Source organism: Bos indicus x Bos taurus, chromosome 1 (assembly GCF_003369695.1).
Source record: "Bos indicus x Bos taurus breed Angus x Brahman F1 hybrid chromosome 1, Bos_hybrid_MaternalHap_v2.0, whole genome shotgun sequence".
In the NCBI taxonomy this organism is placed as follows: domain Eukaryota; kingdom Metazoa; phylum Chordata; class Mammalia; order Artiodactyla; family Bovidae; genus Bos; species Bos indicus x Bos taurus.
This window is the reverse complement of record NC_040076.1, coordinates 127,112,580-127,133,202: the sequence shown is the minus strand read 5'-3', so window position 1 is coordinate 127,133,202 and position 20,623 is coordinate 127,112,580. Positions and strand designations below refer to the sequence as shown.

General features: G+C 46.2%; 1 protein-coding gene across 3 annotated transcripts in view; it reads left to right on the top strand.

Moving 5' to 3' along the window:
- Nucleotides 1-20,316, top strand: part of PXYLP1 (2-phosphoxylose phosphatase 1) — an 86,744-nt gene extending 66,428 nt beyond the window's left edge. For all 3 annotated transcript variants that reach the window (XM_027544764.1, XM_027544773.1, XM_027544755.1), the window contains 4 exons: nt 3,250-3,408; nt 4,236-4,362; nt 12,710-12,849; nt 17,945-20,316. In XM_027544764.1, coding sequence (XP_027400565.1) covers nt 3,250-3,408; nt 4,236-4,362; nt 12,710-12,849; nt 17,945-18,882 — 1,364 coding nt within the window. In that variant the 3' untranslated portion in view covers nt 18,883-20,316. The remainder of the gene's footprint in view (nt 1-3,249; nt 3,409-4,235; nt 4,363-12,709; nt 12,850-17,944) is intronic.
- Nucleotides 20,317-20,623: the final 307 nt, after the last annotated feature.

The window sequence follows — 20,623 nt, the reverse complement described above, 5'->3', positions numbered from 1 at the left end:
CGTCCAACCATCTTATTGTCTGTTGTCCTCTTATCCAGTATCAGAATCTTTTCCAGTGTATCGGCTCTTCACATCAAGTGGCCAAAGTATTGGAGCCTCAGCTTCAGTGTCAGTCCTTTCAGTGAATATTAAGGGTTGATTTTCCTTTAGGATTGACTGATTCGATCTCATTGCTGTACAAGGCACTCTGAAGAGTCTTCTCCAACACCACAGTTCAAAAACATCAATTCTTCAGCGCTCAGCGTTCTTTATGGTCCAACTCTCACATCCATACATGACCACAGGAAAAACCATAGTTTTGACTATACAGACTTTTGTCGGTAAAGTGATGTCTCTGCTTTTTAATACGCTGTCTAGGTTGGTCAGCTTTTCTTCTAAGGAGCAAGCATCTTTTAATTTCACGGCTGCAGTCATCGTCCACAGTGATTTTGGAACCCAAGAAGATAAAGTCTCTCATTGTTTCCATTGTTTCCCCATCTATTTGCCATGAAGTGATGGGACCAGATGCCATGATCTTAGTTTTTTGAATGTTGAGTTTTAAGCCATCTTTTTCATGCTCCTCTTTCACCTTCACCAAGAGGCTCTTTAGTTCCTGTTCACTTTCTGCCATTTAAGAGGTATCATTTGCGTGTCTAAGGTTGGTGATATTTCTCCTGGCAATCTTGATTCCAGCTTGTGATTCATCCAGCCTGGCATTTGCATGATGTACTCTGCATGTAAGTTAAATAATCAGGGTGACAATACGCAGCCTTGACGTACTCCTTTCCCAATTTGGAACCAGTCTATTGCTCCATGTCCAGTACTAACTGTTGCTTATTGACCTGTGTACACGTTTCTCAGGAGGCAGGTAAGGTGGTCAGATATTTCCATCTTTTTAAGAATTTTCCACGGTTTGTGGTGATACACACAGTCAAAGGCTTTAGTGAAGCAGAAGTAGATTTTTTTGGAATTCCTTTGCTTTTTCTATGATCCAATGGATGTTGGCAATTTGATCTCTGGTTCTTCTGACTTTTCTAATTCCAACTTTTACATCTGGAAGTTCTCCGTTCACATACTGTTTAAAGCCTAGCTTGAAGGATTTTGAGCATAATCTTGCCAGCATGTGCAATGAGTGCTGGCAATTGTGTGGTAATTTGAACATTTTGGGGCATTGCTTTTCTTTGGGATTGGAATGAAAACTGGCCTTTTCCAGTCCTGTGGCCACTACTGATTTGCTGACATATTGAGTCAAGCACTTTAACAGCATCATCTTTTAGGATTTGAAATAGTTCAACTGGAATTCCATCACCTCTACTAGCTTTGTTTGTAGTCATGGTTCCTAAGGCTCACTTGACTTCACACTCCAGGATGTCTGGCTGTAGGTGAGTGCCAGAGAGGTTATCTGGGTCATTAAGAACATTTTTTGTACAGTTCTTCTGTGTATTCTTGTTACCTCTTCTTCATCTCCTCTTAATGACTCATGGGCACACCTATTTTCACATATTCCCTCAGTTGGTGATGGTAAAAATACAACGATTGTTATTGTAGGTAGTTCTGAATTGGGAACTCTTTGAAAGATTGAGTACTACTAACCTAGGAGATGCACTTACAGCTGCTTGTAAATAATTGATAAAATGTGTGAACCAGGACTCATTTGGTTGAAAGGAACAGAAGCCCACGTGAGACTAGCTTAAGTAATAAGCAGACTTTCTCGGCTTACAGAACTGGGACATCGAACGGGCACTTCAGCCACATCTGGACTCAGGGCCCAGAGGCTGGATGTCCTCAGATCTTCCTTCCTCTTTCTCTCTGATAATTCTCCTCATTTATTGCTCTGGCCACTGCAGGCAGAGGCTGTCCATGGAGGGACAAATGACTGGGGCAGCCCTGGGTTTCCGTTCTTAGATATCAGTGTCCAGGAGAAAAGGAGTCCCCTCCTCTTATCTGTATTGTACTTGACATTGTGATTGGCAGTTCAGCTGAACCACATGGCAGGGAAGGAGGGGTTCCCCAACAGAAAGAGGGGTGCTGTCTGGACAAGCATAACAGACTGCAGTGTCCATCCATGACATCCAGCAGATGGGGGTGGGGGAGAACCTGGCCTGGGGACAGATGGGTGACAGTGAGATGTCTTCCCTCCAGCAAGTACACCTTGGGCAGTTGCCTCAGCCTTGCCTTGGGTCTGTGGCTCTCTTCACTGTAAAATAGTCTCTTGAGAATTAATGAACAGATACCGATGCTTGGGCTCGGGGGGCCCCATCTGCAAGGCAGATGGTATTAAATGAGATATGGCAGACACATGTCTAGCACTTCATAGGCACTCGGTAGATAATGGCTTTCTGCCTTAGTATTTACCAGAATTCAAAGGGGGTTCAGAATGAAGTAATCAGATTGCTTCCTTCACCACTGTGGGTGAGGCCCCCTCTCTCTGGGTGGCCCACCTGGTGTCACATAGGTAATTATTGACAAGGGGAGGGGGAGGGTGTTGAGAAAGAGGCAGGGCTTGGAGGGGACTCAAGGCTTCCCTGGTAGTCCAGTGGTTAAGAATCCATCTTCCAGTGCAGGAGACATGGGTTTGATCCATGGGTTCGAGACATGGGTTCCCTGACCAGGGAACTAAGATCCCATATGCCACAGAGCAACTAAGCCTGTGTGCCAAAATTAGAGTCTGCACACTGCTATGCGGATCCCATGTGCTACAACTAAGACCCAATACAGTCAAATAAATATTTTTAAAAGATATTTATATATAATTATGGGCTTACCAGGTGGCTCAGTGGGTAAAGAATCTGCCTGCAGTGCAGGAGACACCAGACATATGGGTTCAGTTCCTAGGTCGGGAAGATCCCCTGGAGGAGGGCACAGCAACCCCCTCCAGTATTCTTGCCTGGAGAATCCCATGGACAGAGAAGCCAGAGGTTCTGACGGGGACTGACAGAGAAGTCCCTAGGTTGCAAAGAGTTGGACATGACTGAAATGACTGAGCACAGCACACATATATAATTATGCCTGATTTGTGTTGTTGTACAGCAGAAAATGGCACAACATTGTCAAGCAGTTTTCCTTCAATTAAAAAATAAATTAAAAAAAATTTTTTTTAAAGAGTGCTTGAATGGGAAGCTGACATTTTGCTATTGATGCATTGAAGTCCAGCCTAATTCTGAGAGAGAGGTGAATTCCGGTGAAAATCTAGCTGCCCTCTGGGGTCCTCTAACTGGCATGTGTCCTCCATGATCACATGTTTCCTGACCTACTTTGCTTTCCCTGCAGTCCACCTGATCCCAGTGTTGGCAACCAAGAATGGAGTGACCAGCAAGAGTCGAAAGAGAATCATGCCTGACCCGGCAACGGAGCCCCCCGTGATGGACCCGGTATATGAAGCCCTTTTGTACTGCAACATTCCAGGTGTGGCTGAGCGCAGCATGGAAGGTAGGTCGGCTGTGCAGCCCGACGTGGTAGCATCTTCACACAGCATCTAAGGAGCTAGACAGCCGGGACTCCAATCCTACAGTCACCACTGGGCTGTGCCCTTGAATGAGTTCCCAGGTCTTAGTTTCCTCACCTGTAAAATGGGTATAACAAGTCATCCCTACTCACAGACAGGGCTGCTGGGACGAGTAAGTAACTGCTTTGAGCAGCATGAGGCACATAAGAAGGCCTCCACAGTTGTTTGCCATCATCCTGATTTTCAGTGAGAATGAGCAGAAAGGTGGCCTTGAAGGGTTCTAGGGGGTCACCCTTGGCTCAACCCTTTCCCAGGTGGGCTCTCTCAGGGCTTAGAACTCCCAAATCATACCCTGATGGTGTCTGACATTAAAGGTGTAGGAAAATATGATTTCTCTGTTGACTTCTGGTTTTCTGAAAGTATATCAAAGAAGATGTTGAGTATTTATCTCTTTCTGCCCAGTCTTGTTTCACAAGAGAAAGATTTAAAGCAGAAATCATGGTTTCCAGTACTTCCATGGGCCTCCCCCTAGTCTGTGGATGTGAGTGAGGCTACCTGAGCAGTCTTGCCCCCACTTCACTGATCTCCAGCCCCCAGCCACACCCCAAAGCCTCCCTGTGAGTGCTGGGACTCTGGGGCATAAGCAGCCTTCTTACGTTCCTCTGCCCTTCCTTGTGAGGGAGTCAGAGGGCCCCCCTCACTCCAACCCAGCATGGCACCCTTCCACCATGGTCACCCCTCCCGGCCTCTGCGAGCTGCAAGAATAGACTGTTGCTGAGTGACAACCAGGCAACGTGCTTTTCTCACGCAGGCCACGCCCCACATCATTTTAAGCTGGTCTCTGCGCACGTGTTCATTCGACACGGGGACAGGTACCCACTGTACGCCATTCCCAAAACGAAGCGCCCGGAAATTGACTGCACTCTGGTGGCTAACAGGTAAATCGCACTTTTCTTAAAAGTCATTGAAAAGAATCTCTTTTCAGATCAAAAGAGTGACTGGAAAACTATTCAAAACAGGATGATAGGGTGGGGGAATGGCCTGCGCATATCCAGTGAGTACTGTTTGCCAGGATTTGGATCTTCAGAACCATCCATTTCACAGTTGAGAGGACAGAGGCCCAGAGAGGTGAGGACACCTGTTTGAGGCCACACAGCAGATAAACTGAGATTTGAGCCCTGGCCAGTCTGCTATCTACAGTCTCCCTTCCTGCTGTTGTTTAGTTTAAGAAACAGTTGAGACATGGTGCAGTGAGCACTGGGCCAGGAGTCCTCAGACCTTGGAGTGGCTGTTCCACTCAGGGCTGCAGGTATGTCCCTTACTCTCTTTGGGTCTCAGCATTCTGTTTCTGAAATGGGGATGCTGCTGCTGACCATGCAGAGTTGGGGTGAGGAGTAAATGGGATGAGAAGGCTGCATATCACCAGCTGCAAAGTCATTTACAGGGAAAGCATTACATCAGGCTTTTCGTTCTTCACAGGAGGAGAGACAACCTGCTCTTGAATGACAGCCTTTAGGATGAAAAATACTTGAAAAGAGAGTAGAAGTGTGCCTGTGGAAATGGCATGGCTCTAAAGTGAGAGGCACGGTTAGCAGTAAAGCAATGGGCCAGGCCTCAGCAGGTGTGTTGGGATCTCACTATCTCCCAGGCAGAGTTTACTGAATGAAGGGAGGAGACGGGGAAGTACTCCGTGGGCAAGATGTTATGGTGATGGAATGCTGTGGGTACCAGCCTGGTGGAACCATTGCCTCCCAGCAGCCAGGGCTGTCCGTTCACAGTGGACTGCAGTGTGAACCCAGGAGTTCCAGGCTAACCCTTTGCATCTCAGCCTTCTTATTGTCTGATATCACAGGAAAGATGAAGTGAACCATTTTATGTAAAAACATCATGAAATACCACATGACCCTAGGCTTTCATTTCCTGCTGGACGTCACAAAGCTTGAAGCCTAGGAATTTGTGTCTTCTTTTCTGTGTTCAGCAAGCATGGATGCATGTCCTCAGGTCCCACAGCCTGGAAAACCTCCTGGGTGGAGTCCAGCCCGTGTGCAGTCATTGGCTTTCTTCCTCATCTCTAGCCCTCTGCGGAGCCTTTCTGCTGGGACCCTCTGCCCCTGCCCACCACTGCCTGCCGGCTCTTCACCCTTCAGGCCTTTGCACCTGTGGTTTGGCTTGCTGGTCCCCTCCTATAGCTCCTCCAAGACCCTCTGAGATGGCACCCCTTCCAGGAAACCTCTCCCACTGCATTAGGGGGTCTTCTCTGCTTACATCAGGCACCACCACTGTCTCACTCAACCTGAAAAGAGGGATGTACAGGAAGGGCCTCAGAACAAAATATTTAATGACCAGACCTTAACTAGCCTAACGTTTAGGGCAGGGATAGAGGCCACTTGCTGTGCTGGATGTTGACCCTTTAGTTACTGGGCTGGAGCATCCAGGGTGATGGGAAGGCGGCTAGAGGAAGTGGCTTCTCTCCTTCGGCACAGCAGAGGTTCAGTGTGTTAACAGCTGACTCAGCCTTGTCATTGTACAGGACTTTGAACAACCCAGGGACAGATGGACTACTGGGCCTCTGAGCTGGCTGGACCCAGATCAGCCTCACAGGCTTTGTGGGAGGTACCCTGCGCTAATGGGCAGCTCTTAGCTTCTGCTCACCTTTCTCGGGCTGGGCTTCAGATTCTCGGGTGGGACAATGGGTCTGCACCCAGGCCAATCAGCTGATGCTGGAAGGCCCCTGGGCACCCTGAGGGCTCTGGGGGCCATCTGGCTATTCCCAGGAAAGGAGCCCACTTGGCAGGGCCGCTGGGCAGCAGGCTAGCCTCCTCCCTACCATCAGGCTCTCCTCCCAGCATCCTTGTTTCTGCCCTCCCACACCACTGGCTCCGCAGGGCATTGGGCCTTACTCATTCTATATCACTGGTGCCCAGCCCAAGCCTGGTTGTTGGACTGGGTTGGTTGCAGAATGAATTCAGGAGCCCAATAAGAATCACCAGTCATCATTGCCTCTCATGCGTCTATCAGTAGATTTGAGCCTCGGCTGTGAAATCCTGGTGAGGTCTAACTGTGGTGATGCAGAAAAGCACAGAACCTGGTCCCCGCTGAGAATTTGAGCAATGGTGTTTCATTCACTGCAGCAGCCTGGAGTCTCCCAGGCCTGGCCTTTTCTCCTGTCCGAGTGGTTGTGGTCACAAGGCCAGGTCAGGCCCAAGGGCCCCTCGTTCTGCGATGGCAGGACCCGTGACGAGGCCACTTCTGCAGCTGCCACCTGAGCGGCACAGTTCCCAGGAGCCAGCTGCCCCAGCCACCTCTGCGTCATTTCCTTTGGTCTTGACTTTTTGGCCTAGTTCTACTATTTTAGTCCACATTCTGTATTTTTAGGAGCTACTTTCAGTCTTTTCTAGAGAGTGGATAGAATGTGTGCTGTGTGTATGCTTAGTCACTCAGTCGTGTCTGACTCTGGGTGACCTTGTGGACTGTAGCCCACCAGGCTCCTCTGTCCGTGGGGTTTTCCAGGCAAGAATACTGGAGTGGGTTGCTGTTTCCTTCTCCAGGGGATCTTCCTGACCCAGGAAGATCTGCATCTCTCTCTTGTGTCTCGAACATTGCAGGCAGGCTCTTTACCCACTGAGCCATCAGGGAAGGTCTATTTTAGTCCACATTCTGTATTTTTAGGAGCTACTTTAATCTTTTCTAGAAAGTGGGTAGAATATACACGTTTAATTAATTAATGGGATTTAATGAATTCCATCTTTTATAACAATAAATGTTGACTTGTCATTATAAACACACATTTAGCGTAAGAGTGAGGAGGTGTTCCAGCAAAGGGGACCCACTCTGGGACTCTTTGTCCCCTGGGACTGTGGATCTGGGTCACCAGCTGGGCCTGCTTCGTTCCCAGGTGCCAGTTCATCTTCACGAATTACTAATTTTATAGCCTCCTCTGAGGCAGAGCATTCTGAAGTGCACCCTTTACTCCCATCTGGTGCAGGAGACTTCTGGGCTGGCAGGTGGGGGTGCACTGAGCTGAAACAGCAGGGGCCAGACACCCCAATGTTTCCCTTTACAAGGACACCTCCCGTGACTCTCAGAGTCTTTATAGTGGAAGCTGCCTCTTCATGAGTAGTTGTGGGGCTCAGGAACATTGTCCTGCAGGGAGGTGGAGGTCGATTTGAGAGGTTAGCATATAAACGGTAGCTGAAGCTGTGGGCTTGAATGGTATCACACACAGAGCCTGTGGGGTGAGGAATGGGCCAAAAACAGAGCCCTGAGAGCACCAGCCAATTATAGCACAGAGAGAAAGAAGGGTCCCTGAAGGAGATAGAGAAGTTGCAAACAGGAAGAAGGTAAGAGAGTGATGTTATAAGAGCTGAGGAAGGAGAGTTTCAGGAAGGGGGAGTGGGGAGGGTAATCACATCAAGTAGAGCAAAAAGGCCCAGAAAACCAAAGACTGAGAAAAGTATATTGTTTATCTTTTTAGCATTTTACTTTATTAATACTATAAAATAATAAATTCTTTAATTGGCATAAACTGTAAAAATCTGTGGCATGAACTTGTTCTGGTTTCCAGCCATGCAAGCTTTTTTGAATTGCTTTTTTGAATAAACAGTGTCACTGGTCTTATACCTCTCTCTGCTTGTCTTACTAGTCTGTGCAGAACTCAATAATTGCTCAAATGATGGCTAAAGCACAATACATTTTCTTATATGTGTGTGGATTAGCCTCAGGGCTTCTGTCTAGAGCTTTGTGTAATAAATAGGCGTGAAAATGTATATAAAATGTAAGTAAGAACTCTGAAGCAAATAGTTTGAAGGCTTAAGATGGTAGCACTGCTGGCTCTTTCTGTTTTCAATGTGAAAGTAGATTTCCAATGAGAATACAATAACATGGGTATTTCCTGAAGAAAAATTCCTCATCACAGATACAGTCATTTCTGTGCATGCTGTTGTAATAAGGAGAACCAAGGAGAATTCTCCGATGGGCCAGTGGTTAGGACTCAGTGCTTTCACTGCCATGGGCCCAGGTTCGGTCCCTGGTCAGATAACTAAGGTCCTGCAAGCTGTGTAGCATGGCCAAAAAATAAAAATACAGGCAGCCCTCTACATATGAACCTTTAAGTTTCGAATTTTCGAAGACGTGAACATGTGTTCGCATGTCCAGTCATGTAAGTTCGTTCACGTGTCTGCCGTACATTGTCATGTGTGTGCAACCTATACAAGTTGTGCTTTTGTGTACTTTGCTATATAGAGCACAGTAGTTCAGTAGCTTTATTTCAAGCCCAGGATGTCTGGAATCAAGAGTAAAAGCTGTGGTGATGTAGCTGGTACTTATCTTACTTTTCAAGGTACTGTATGGTAAGAGTAAAAGTCTTTATTTTTTGCATTTGTTTTTATGTATTATTTGTGTGAAAAGTATTATGAACCTATTACAGTACACGACTCTATAGCTGATTGTGTTAGTTGACTTCTTAGGCTAACTGTTGGGCTTATGAATGTGCTATCAAACTAGAACTCATTCGTATGTAGGGGACTTACTGTAAAAAATAAAACGGGGAGCCAGGAATGCCTTGCCTTAAATAACAGAAGTTTATCTCTTGCATGAAGGTCTGAGATGAGTATTCTAGGTTGTGTAATTTTCCTTGATCATTCAGGGCCCCAGGTTCCTTCCAGGTTGTTGCTCCCGCCATGCCCTAGGGAGGTGAACTTGACTGAACCTGCATTGCTGCCCTGGGCACGTGTACTTGACTGAACCTGGGTTGCAGGAGTGCCTGAATCGTGGCCAGAGGGAAGGAAGAGAGTGTGAAGGGGGCACACCCATGATCTGAAAGCCTAAACACAGATTGGCATACATCCTTCCATTCCACTGGTAAATACTTAGTCATGTGACTCTACTTAACCGCTAGGATCTCAAAAATGGGATCTAACCAAGTTCCCAAGAAGCAGAGAATGGTTTTTAGTATCTAACTGTTAAAGAAAAACCAGAGCTGAAGAGCAGATAAAGCATTAAAAACAGATCTTATTGAGGAGTTTATACAATAGGGATAGAACTGAGCTCAGTTCCAGATAGAGCATAGACAAGGGGGGCTTTTTAGCCAAGGAGCAGGGTGGGGGTCAGGGGAGGGAGAGTTACTAGGAGGACACATCAGGGTGAAGGGGTTCCAGTTAACTAACTCCACAGGATTCCTGTGAAAGCAGACCCAGGTGATCAGATATAACTGGGGTTGAGGAATTTGATCAGGTATCAAGGGTGATCAGATACCAAGAGTGGGAGATTCTGGGCTTCCCTAGTGGTCCACTGGTAAAGAATCCACCCGCTGATACAGGAGACATGGGTTTGATCCCTGATCAGGGAACTAAGATCCCACATGCCTCGGGGCAACTAAGCCCATGCACCACAACTACTGAGCCTGTGTACCTGGAGCCTGTGCTCTGCAACAAGAGAAGTCACCTTAAAGAGAAGCCCCACACTGTAACTAGAGAAAAGCCTGCATAGCAACGAACACCCAGCACAGCAAAAAAAAAGAGTGCAAGATTCTGGCTAAACTGACTTTAGCAGGATTTTTGCTACAAATGGGCAATGCAAAGACAGGTATAAATCCAAAGATCAAGGCCTGGTTGGGAAGAGAGTTCAGAGGAGACTGAAATTTGACCAAAGAGAGTCTGTCATATAAGTAAGGCTCACTTACGACTGCCTTTATTTTTAATATTTCCATTGAAATCTGGATATTTTAATAAACCATGGGAACTTTCTATATTCATTGCTACAGATTATAGAAAGCTTGGACTTTTCTTGAAGCATCTAAGTGTGGGGCACTTCCCAGTTGAATTCATTTACATGTGTTTTTGAGGTATCTACTGTGTGCTAGGGACCCTCTCACTCCAGGTGTGGAGCAGTATATGAGGTGGGAAGAACTGATCTTGGGAGGCTGTGGGGCGGCCTCAGCTGTGATGGCTTGAAGCAGGAATCTCAGTTCCCCTACCAGGGTTTGAACCTAGGCTGCTGTGCTCCCTAGTTCTTGTCTGCTTTGAAGAAAGAATTCAGCAAAGAGATGAAAAGTAGTGAGATAACTAAAATGTTTATTAAGAGAGCATATATGTGCAGAGGAAGCATGGGCTGGCTCAGAGAGAGAGTCCTGTGCTTTTGGAGGCAGTTCTTCCGGGTTTCCTCTGGCCGGTCATCTTGCTTTGTCTGGCTTTAAGTCCATAATTGGTCTGGCTAAAGGCCCTCCCGTGTGTGCACGTGCATCTTTTAGCCAGGATAGATTCCAGTGCAGAGGTCTCAGGGAAGTTGACAGAACATATTATGGTCTAGCACCCCCTCTCCTAAGGATCCGTTCTTTGCATGCATAGTTTGGGGGTCTCTGACCTCAAGAAAGAGAAATATGTGGTCTCTTTATCGTTTATCCAAGCAGGACTCCGCTTCCTCTTGCTCCTGCTTTATCTTTATCTTGAAATATCTGTCTTCAGGAGACAGATTACAGCCGCTCAGTCTGGGGCCCATATATCTCCTGCCTCAGGACCTGATCATTCAGATCCAGGACAGGCCCAAGGACTCAGGTTACCTGGTCCTCTTCCTGATTAAAAGACTCAGTCTTTTGTTATATTATCCATAAGTAAAGTTTTTCTTCCATGAATTGTCATTTTTCCATATCAGAAACAGGTTTCCATGAATACCTGTTTAGATATTAGTTATTAGATATTAGTTAGATATTAAAGCATCATTAAGCAATCAGATTCCCTGAAAACCTGGGACCTCCCAGCAAACACTTTGAGTGGGGAAATTTCATTTCTAAAATTGGTAGCAAAGCTTTCTTGGATCCTCAGACATCACCAACCTGAAATAATGGCCTGGAGCAGAATATCTGACTCCTGTTGATAGATAGCCTTTGTTTATGTGGATTCGTTTCGGCAGCCTCATTATCAGTCTGGACATTTTATTTCCCAGTTTGCAAATATATATGTGTTTCAGCCTCAGGGAAAATAACATCCTCTGTTTTTATGGAAAGCCATAATGTCTTGTAGCAATACAGGGTGATTTATTAGACTATATACTTTATGTCAGAATTAGCATTCTCTAAAACATATTTTTGTAATGGTTTTTTTTTTTTAGCTTTATGTTTTCGAAAGATAATAAACCCATTTTTGCAGCCATTGTAAAAGCATTGCCAAAGTTAATTAGGTTTTCAGACAGCAGGGGTCTGCCATTAAACAATTTATCTTTGCTTCTTTTCATGCTGCTTTAGTTTAGTTGGGAACTACTCTATCTGTCCACCTCTGTTTAGCTGGACAATGTATAAACAGTCATAGGCCATTTCATTATTCAAGGGAAAGGTGTGTATATTCATAGATCATCTCATTATTCAGAGAAAATGTATGTATATATTCATAGGTAATTTCATTATTCAGGGAAATTGTGTATTTGTGATTAGACTGATAAATCTTGATTTACCACGTGTGACTTCATGGCAGAAATATAAATAATATAAATTTCATAAGATCTCATACATAACCTGTTTTTTTCCCACTCTTTATTATCACCCCACATGCAGTGAGATACCATATGTGCAAAATGCATAGTGAGCTGTAGAGATATGGGTTATCCTGATCAGTTAATTTTCTTCACAAGAGATTTTCCAGAGGTCATGTAAGTTAAGGATTAAAGGTTACCCCAGTGAAAGTTGGGTGGCCTTTTCTAGGAGGAAGAGGCAGCATGTGGAAAGTCTTGGAAGGGTGCAAGAACAAGTGTGGGGTACAGAAGGCAGATGCTATGTGTGGCCAGAGAACAGCACTGGGGAGCCCTGGGCCTCAGAGTCAGGCAGGGCCAGAGTAGGCTAATGGGCGCATGAGGCTCCTTGGAACGGAGCCAAAACCTACTCAGGGATGCAGGGATAGGAGAGAGGAGCAGAGCAGCCCAGGACGGCACATGGGCAAGGGCAGGGGAAGGAGAAATCGAGGACGACCCCCAACCTAGGCTTGGCTGCCCGGTAAGGTCAGTGGCCTCCTGGAGAGGGAGACAGGAGTGGTGCGGGCTGGGGAACAGAGTGCGTGAGGTCAGCACTAACCCCCACAGGGCTTGAGAAGATGGGCACTCGGAGATGGCAGGGGCTCAGGCTGGCCTTACTGAGTCGGGGGTTTATATGTAGGTGTCAGCAGGCGAGTAATCGTGAGCTGGGAATGTACTATTATTGCGGGTGAGAAAGGGCATGGCTCACTTGGGATACTGCTTGTTGCAGGTGAAATCGTTGTGGACTTTTTCAGAGCACGTTGACCGCCAACTCTGTTGTTTCTTTAGGAAGCCGTATCACTCTAAACTGGAGGCTTTTGTGAATCACATGTCAAAAGGACCTGGAGCCGCTTTCGAAAGCCCCTTGCACTCGCTGCCTCTTTACTCCAGTCACCAGCTGTGTGAGATGGGAGAGCTCACGCAGACAGGTCAGTACATCGACCATTCTTCCACTTACTCTTCCACCCACTCCTGTGTGTGGTAGACGCAAGCAGCGGGGCCTCGGGTGAGACGCTGTGGGCGCGAGGGTGAGTCAGCACTAGGACCTGAAGCGGCTGTGAGCTCACCAAGGTATCTCATTAAACATTGCTTTTTAAAAATATATTTATTATTTTTGGTCGCACTGGGTCTTCACTGCTGTGTGCAGGCTTTCTCTAGTTGCAACACGTGGGGGCTACTCTTCATTGCACTGCACTGGCTTCTCATTTCAGTGACTTTTCTCACATGTGGGCTCAGTAGTTGTGGAGCACAGGCTTAGTTGATCTAAGGCATGTGGGATCTTCCCAGATCAAACAAGGATCAAACCTATGTCCCCTGCTTTGGTAGGTGGATTCCTATCCACTGCTCCAACCAGGGAAGTCCCATCTGATTTCTAAATATTAAAAATAGCCTTTTCTCTTATTATTAAAAATATATATATTCATGGAAGAGAAAGTAGGAATGACAATTAGGCAAAAGGAAGACGAATCTAAAGCACTCATAATCTCACCAAAGAAATTAATAACCATTAGTGTTAATATCTGGAGAAGGCAATGGCAACCCACTCCAGTACTTTTGCCTGGAAAATCCCATGGATGGAGGCACCTGGTAGCTTGTAGTCCATGGGGTCACTAAGAGTCGGATACGACTGAGCAACTTCACTTTCACTTTTCACTTTCATGCATTGGAGAAGGAAATGGCAACCCACTCCAGTGTTCTTACCTGGAGAATCCCAGGGACAGGGGAGCCTGGTGGGCTGCCGTCTATGGGGTCGCACAGAGTCGGACACGACTGAAGTGACTTAGCAGCAGCAGCAGCAGCAGTGTTAATATCTGTATGCAGTCATGGGTATGCACACACACACACACACACACTCATTCTCACAGGTTGTATCTTCCTCAGCACTATTTTGTAGCCCACTTTTTCACTTAATAATGTATTGTGATAATCTTTCCCTACCAATATGTGTTCATCAACAACATAGTTTCTGATAGCTGCATATTCTTCCACTATGGATAGGCCATGATGTATGTAACCAGTCCCATATTCTTAGATACTTAAGACGAAACAGCTAAAAGGTTTTAGTGCCCAGATCTGAGGGACATGCATGTGGTAGAGCCCCACCACACATGGAGCCTGCAAGTGTGTTCCTCACAAAAGCCATCTCTTCCTCTGCGGCCCTGCTCATACTACTGTGCAGCCAGTACACTGTCAGCATAGGTTGGTGAGTTAACTGTGGGTTGGCACGAGAAAGAACTGGTGCCCCCGAGAGGTTCCAGCTTCCTGTCTTCAGTCTGAGACCTCAGAGGACCTTTGTGTGGTCACTGGTCTTTCTGGAGGAATCAGGATGACCATATTTTGTTTCTTGATCCACCAGCATCTTAGGACCTCAGCTTTGATGGAAAGAAGGTCCATCAAACCCCATTGGTTTCCCCATGTTTTGAAAACTATTATTATTGGGGAGAATGATGGTAAATGACCAAGTGGGGCAAGATGAAGGCTCTGGAGGACTAGCCTTGCACAAGGAGTTTTGTCAAAAGCTTTTGCTAATTAGTTCCACATGTGCAAGCTCTGCATTAGTTTAAAGCAGGAGTCCTGGGATTTCCCTTGCGGTCCATGGCTAAGACCCTGTGCTCCCAATGCAGGGGGCCCGGGTTCAGTCCCTGAACCGGGAACTCTATCCCACATGCCACAACTGAAGATCTTGTATGCTGCATCTAAGACCTGGAGCAGCCAAATGAATAAATATTTTAAAAACAAATAAAAATAGAGGAGTCCTTCTCCTACCAGAACCAGAGCCCCCTTTTATTAACAAGTATTTTGTGGTGCTCTCTGAACTATCCCAAAGTGAAATTCAAATATAACCGTTCTATATACATAATTTTACAAAACAGTTATATCAGGTATCCTACCTGTAATATGAAGTACAAACAAAAGGAAATGATTTTATTATGTAATTGTATATATCTCACTATAAATGTTTGATCACACCTTTGTTAGAAAAGAGAATGAAGTAATCAATTGCTTGCACGTAAGTGTAGATGGGTGTGGTGACAGCTGCAAATGCAGACTGATCAAAGGATGTACATTGATGACACTTAATACCCCGTACATTGATGACTCTTAATACCCCGTATATCAGGACATGATTTATTTGACAAATGTGATCAAGACAAAAGACAGATGTCCCTTAATTTATTTCTGGAAAATTCAGTAGATGTTGATGTTATGCAAAAATGGTTTTATGTCTGTAGACACAAAAAAACAGTTTTGAAATTGAAGTATTAAAACTTCAAGGATTAAAGTATTAAAACTTGAAGGATTTTCACATATGGGAATATCTTGTACATTCAAAAGTTATTCAGAACAGAGAACAGTTCCTCGTGAAGACTGTCCAGCCCTTGGCCCCCACCCACAAGGGGTCAGCAATGTTCCTCCCCATGTTACCATGACAACCCTAACCCTCCCTGAGGGCAGAACTGTGCTTGCTGAGAACCACTGGTGGTGAGTAACAGAAACCAACTCAAGCCAAAAAGAAAAAAAAGGACATTTATTATAAAGACTGAGGATGACTCACAGACTCTAAGGGCAAGAATATGACTAGGCCTCCAGAGACTGGTCCCAGCGATAAAAAAGCTGTCTGTCTCTGCTGCTATGGTTTTGCTGTGTGTCTGTCAATGGAGACAGTCCTGGCCACATGTAGAGATGAACTTACACGGTCACGTTCTTGAGAGAATCTGATGGCGTCCTTGAGGGTCAGTGTCCATCAGCTGGCTGGGAGGTCAGGGTAATCGCATCAAGTAGTTTACTCATTCCCATCTTTCTTTCCAATTGACCTATTATCATCAGTGTTTTTCAAATTAGCCTTGCCCTAGAAATCTTATTTGTGGTAGTTTGCTCCTATTCCCTTGGTCTCTTTTAATGGTCATTTTTATCTATTTGAAATTTTGCATCGCTGTTGGAATAATCATTTATAAGTGACACACTTTGGGGACCTCACAGGAACCATGTAAGATGCAGTTGGTCATTAGTGTCTACTCTGTCCCAGGTGCTTTAGCAGCTGCCGTGTGTAGGGCAGGAGGGCGACTGGATGGCACGGCATGGAGGCCCCTGAGGGTGCTGCTGCCAGCTGCAGGTTCTTACAGAATAAACACAGGCTTTGGAGTAGACAGACCTATGAAGTGGGGCATGTAACATATTCCCGACAGAGCTGGTGGCCAGTTGCATTTGACAGTGTGTGTAAAGCGCTGAGTACAGTTCTAGCACATGCTAGGCTCAGCAAATGCAGCGAATGCCTCAGAAGTCCAGCAGCCTGTGTGAACAGGAGGGAATGGTTAATTCCACCTGGGGGAGAAAGAGAAGGACAGAAAAGGAGTTATAGTATTGGAGTCAGGATGAGGATTTCACTGGGAAGAGAAAGGGAAGGACAGGAGCCGGGTTGTGAAGATGCAAGTTGTGTTTGGAGAGAAGGAGACACCCTGAATGGGTAATATTTCGGCATGAACATGTAGGGAGAAGGTGATGTGAGCCGGGACTAAGAGCACAGGTTGGGCCCACATGGGAGCTGAAGCTCTGGCTCAGCCACATCTTAACTGTGAATGGCTTGGGCCTCAGTTTCCTTCTGCTTTCTTTGTTGTTTTTTTTTTGTGAGGAATAAAGGAGAAAGGTCTGGTGGCCTTTCATAGGTGGCCTCAGAATGCAGGGTAGGCCCAGAAGAAACTGGGGGCCAGACACAGATTCTGGGTGTTGGCCCCTCTGTGCAAGTCATTTGGAAATGCTAAGACCTGTCCCAGCCCAGATCTCTGAGGGGACTCTGCTCTCAATACTCTTCATTCGGAGTAGGATCTAGATAGCCTTCATGTTATTTTTTTCCCCCTGAGCTGTTCCCCTTCCTGGGCCAACACTGTTCACTCTGTCCCACACATTTCAGCCTGAAGTTGTCTTATCTTTTTGGTTGGGCTTTTCAGACCAGTCGGGCATCTGAATAAGTGGCATCACTGGTCACAGGGCCTGCCCATGGTTTACACTCAGGGAACTGCGATCTCACACTGAAAGGCCATCCCAACATCCTGTTGGCTGGAGAGTGAGCTTGCTCTTATCTTGGATTGCCTTCTCCTACTTGAAGATAAGGCTTTTTCAGTGTTTGTTTTTGTTTTTCTTTTTAACTGTACTGTGGCATAGTTCCTGTGTGTAGTTCAAAACTGTAACTACTAAAGAGAAACTTAAAATTCATGCTGCTACCCACGTTCTATCACCACCCCCCATTTCTGTGCCCCTGTCACCCCCAGATAACCATCGTGTGCCTTTCCAAGGTTTCTTTATACAAAACACAGGCAGCTGCTTACATAACGTTCTTATTTTCCCCATTTTAATTTAAAAGGAGCATAGTAAACACGCTGTTCAGCAATTTTCTCTCTTTTTTTCCCCCAAATATTCCATCTAGGTACCTGGGAGATCATTCCATATCTGTGCAGGGAGAGTATCCTTGCTCATGGGCAGGTAAAGGGCAGGACTGGGCAGAATGGACCCAGAAGGTGAGCAGAGAGCCTTGGGCTGGGAGAATAGGGAGTATGGCGTGAAGAAGGGAACTGGGCAGCCAGGATTTGACTTGTTCTCCTTGCCTGGCTGATTTCTGTGAGCTCCCAGGCACTCTGAGGAGATTTGTCCCTGGGCAGGAGGGAGAAAGCTCTCCTTAGGCTCTGTTACCTCCCGCACCTCCCCCAGCAGGCTGGTCTTACCTCTAAGCCCCACCAGTCACAACCCTCCTCCAGAGGAGGGACTGAGGCAGACAGATGGTCCCTGTACTCCCTGGAAAGGTGTGGGTCCAGAGGACAGGGCCCCACTCTGCTCATCCCTTTGTGCGTAATCCCCTTCAACATGCTGGTGGGAGCCCCTTCTGGAGGGTCCCTTGCAGTGGAGGCCAGGCTCGAGGATGTAACCATACAGTGTCTGAAGCCTTCCAGCATTGGGCGCGCCTCAACTCCCCTGGCTGTCCCTTTCACTGAGCTGGTAGTGAGGCAAGCGTGTGGCACTCTTGTGTTTCAGGGGTCGTGCAGCACCTGCAGAATGGCCAGCTGCTGAGGGACATCTACTTGAAGAAACACAAGCTCCTGCCGAGTGACTGGGCTGCAGAGCAGCTTCACTTAGAGACCACTGGCAAGAGCCGGACGCTGCAGAGCGGGCTGGCTCTGCTCTATGGCTTTCTGCCAGATTTTGACTGGAAGAAGGTTTATTTCAGGCACCAGCCCAGTGCTCTGTTCTGCTCTGGGAACTGCTATTGCCCACTGAGGAACCAGTACCTGGAGAAGGAGCAGCGTCGGCAGTACCTATTACGTTTGAATAACAGGCAGCTGGAAAGGACCTACGAGGAGATGGCCCGGATCGTGGACATCCCCACCAAGCAGCTCCGGGCTGCCAACCCCATAGACTCCCTGCTCTGCCTCTTCTGCCACAACGTCAGCTTCCCCTGCACCAAGAATGGCTGTATCACCATGGACCACTTCAAGGTGATCAAGACGCATCAGATAGAGGATGAGAGAGAGAGGCAGGAGAAGAAGCTGTACCTGGGGTACGCGCTCCTGGGTGCCCACCCCATCCTGAACCAAACTGTCAGCCGCATGCAGCACACAGCAGAGGGCAAGAAGGAGGCGCTCTTCACCCTCTACTCTGCTCATGACGTGACTCTGGCCCCGATTCTCAGTGCCTTGGGCCTTACGGGAGCCAGATTCCCACGGTTTGCGGCCAGGTTGGTCTTTGAGCTCTGGCAGGACAGGGAGAAACCCCGGGAGCACTCCATCCGGATCCTCTATGACGGTGTTGACATCACGTTCTACACTTCATTCTGCCAGGACCACCACAGGCGGTCTCCCAAGCCCATGTGTCCCCTCGAAAATTTAGTCCGCTTCATCAAAAAGGACATGTTTGTGGCCCTGGGTGGTGGTAGTACCAATTATTATGAAGCATGTCACAGGGAAGGGTTCTAAAAGGTACATGATGCAGCGCTGAGAATCTATGCCAATTCAAAAGGATGGGAAGGTCCACTTCTAGTTCTGTTGGCTGCTTAAGTTACAAGGTGGTTTTTAAAGGCCAGAAATCATGCTTGGGGCCCATGTGGATTTGGGGTTGAACAGGGAGTATGTTACTGTAATTGGGTACGTGAGTAACTTGAGACACAGTGGTCAGTTCACAGAGAAAGGAAGGTACTTTATTCCAGCGAGACTTTACTTGATGCCAGAATAATATTTCAGTGCCCAAAGCTGCCATTTCAAATGTGTATTCTTTAGATCTGCCTTGGTACTGTGTGATGGAATCAGCAAACTTCAGCCAAAGCTCCTCTTCATCTGGGACAACCTCACCTTGTCCTTGTTCAGTGAATGGTTTCCTGAAGTGATTCATTTAAAACGGGTGGGCAAACTTTTTCCATAAAGGGCCAGATAGTAAATATTATAGACTCTGGACCAAAAGGCCACCTATAGCGCCTGTCACAGCAGCTCGACGCTGCTCTTGTAACATGAAAGCAACCACAGATGACCCATGGATGAGTTAAGCATGGCTGTCACAGGCCACACAAAAGAGGCAGTGGGCCAGCTGTGGCCTGAGGGCTGTGGTTTACTGACCCCCATTCTAAGAACCAGGCTGCACTACAATTGCACGTTCAGCACTTTTTGAGAGAACCAGTTGAATACCCAGAATTATTCAGTGGTGCCTCCAGTAACTTCTGCTAGAAACACAGAATCTGGTCTGTATCTGACATTATAACAAAACTTGAGGGGGAAACAAACATTGAATCAGAATGAATCATAAAAAAATTACTAGAATAATACTTGATGTTCATGATGATTGTGGTATAAGATAGTTTTGAGTATGTCTTCGATATTTGTCTGCTGTAGTCTGTTTGCTGTACATGCTGAAATTTTTGTATTCCATTTAGTATTTTTATAGTCTAGGAAAATATTTTCTAAGACCAGTTTTAGATGTGCTCTTATTCCTATGAAATATTCAATTTACTGTGTCTGCTTGGTGGTTAGAAGGGAACTAGAAGCTGAATTCAGGCACTTTCTCCCAATAAAACTAATGATGGCTCATTCCCTTTGACAAGCAGTAGAATTGGATCAATTTTTAAACCATTTTCGTCAGTTTCAAATGGTAAATTCAAATTGATTTTTAAATAAGTTTTTGGAAGAACTTTGTTACTAGATAGTTAAATAATCTTTATAAGGTATTTTATATATTAGAAGCAATTATAATTAAATCTGTGATTTCTGCCTAAAATGGTGCTAGTTCTGTGCAAAGAAATGTAAAGTGAGATTCTCCAATGTCGTTGCCATTCCAGCCTTTTTTGTCTGTTTTTGTCCAGTGTTTCATTTGAATACATCTGTTTCTATTAATAAATTTTTGAAGAATACTCATACATGTAACTCATGGTTTGTACCTATAAGTCACTGTTTCTTTTCAAGTGAGTTTTAATTGTTTTATCTTAAATAAAAGCATTTTAAATTAGAAAACTCTACAGTACACATGGGGAAGGGAGGCCAGTGTGACTAGCAACGGGCCAAGCTGGGCCTGCTAGGGTGACCGGAAGGGACAGAGTCCTGCCCTGGGCCACAGAGGGGCTACAGCTTCCTTCTCTGACAGGAGCATCAGGACTTGGTGGTCAAGGGTGTGTCACAGCTGGTGGCCCTGGACTGGGTGACAGTTTATCTCAAAGTCTTCTTTTATTGCTGA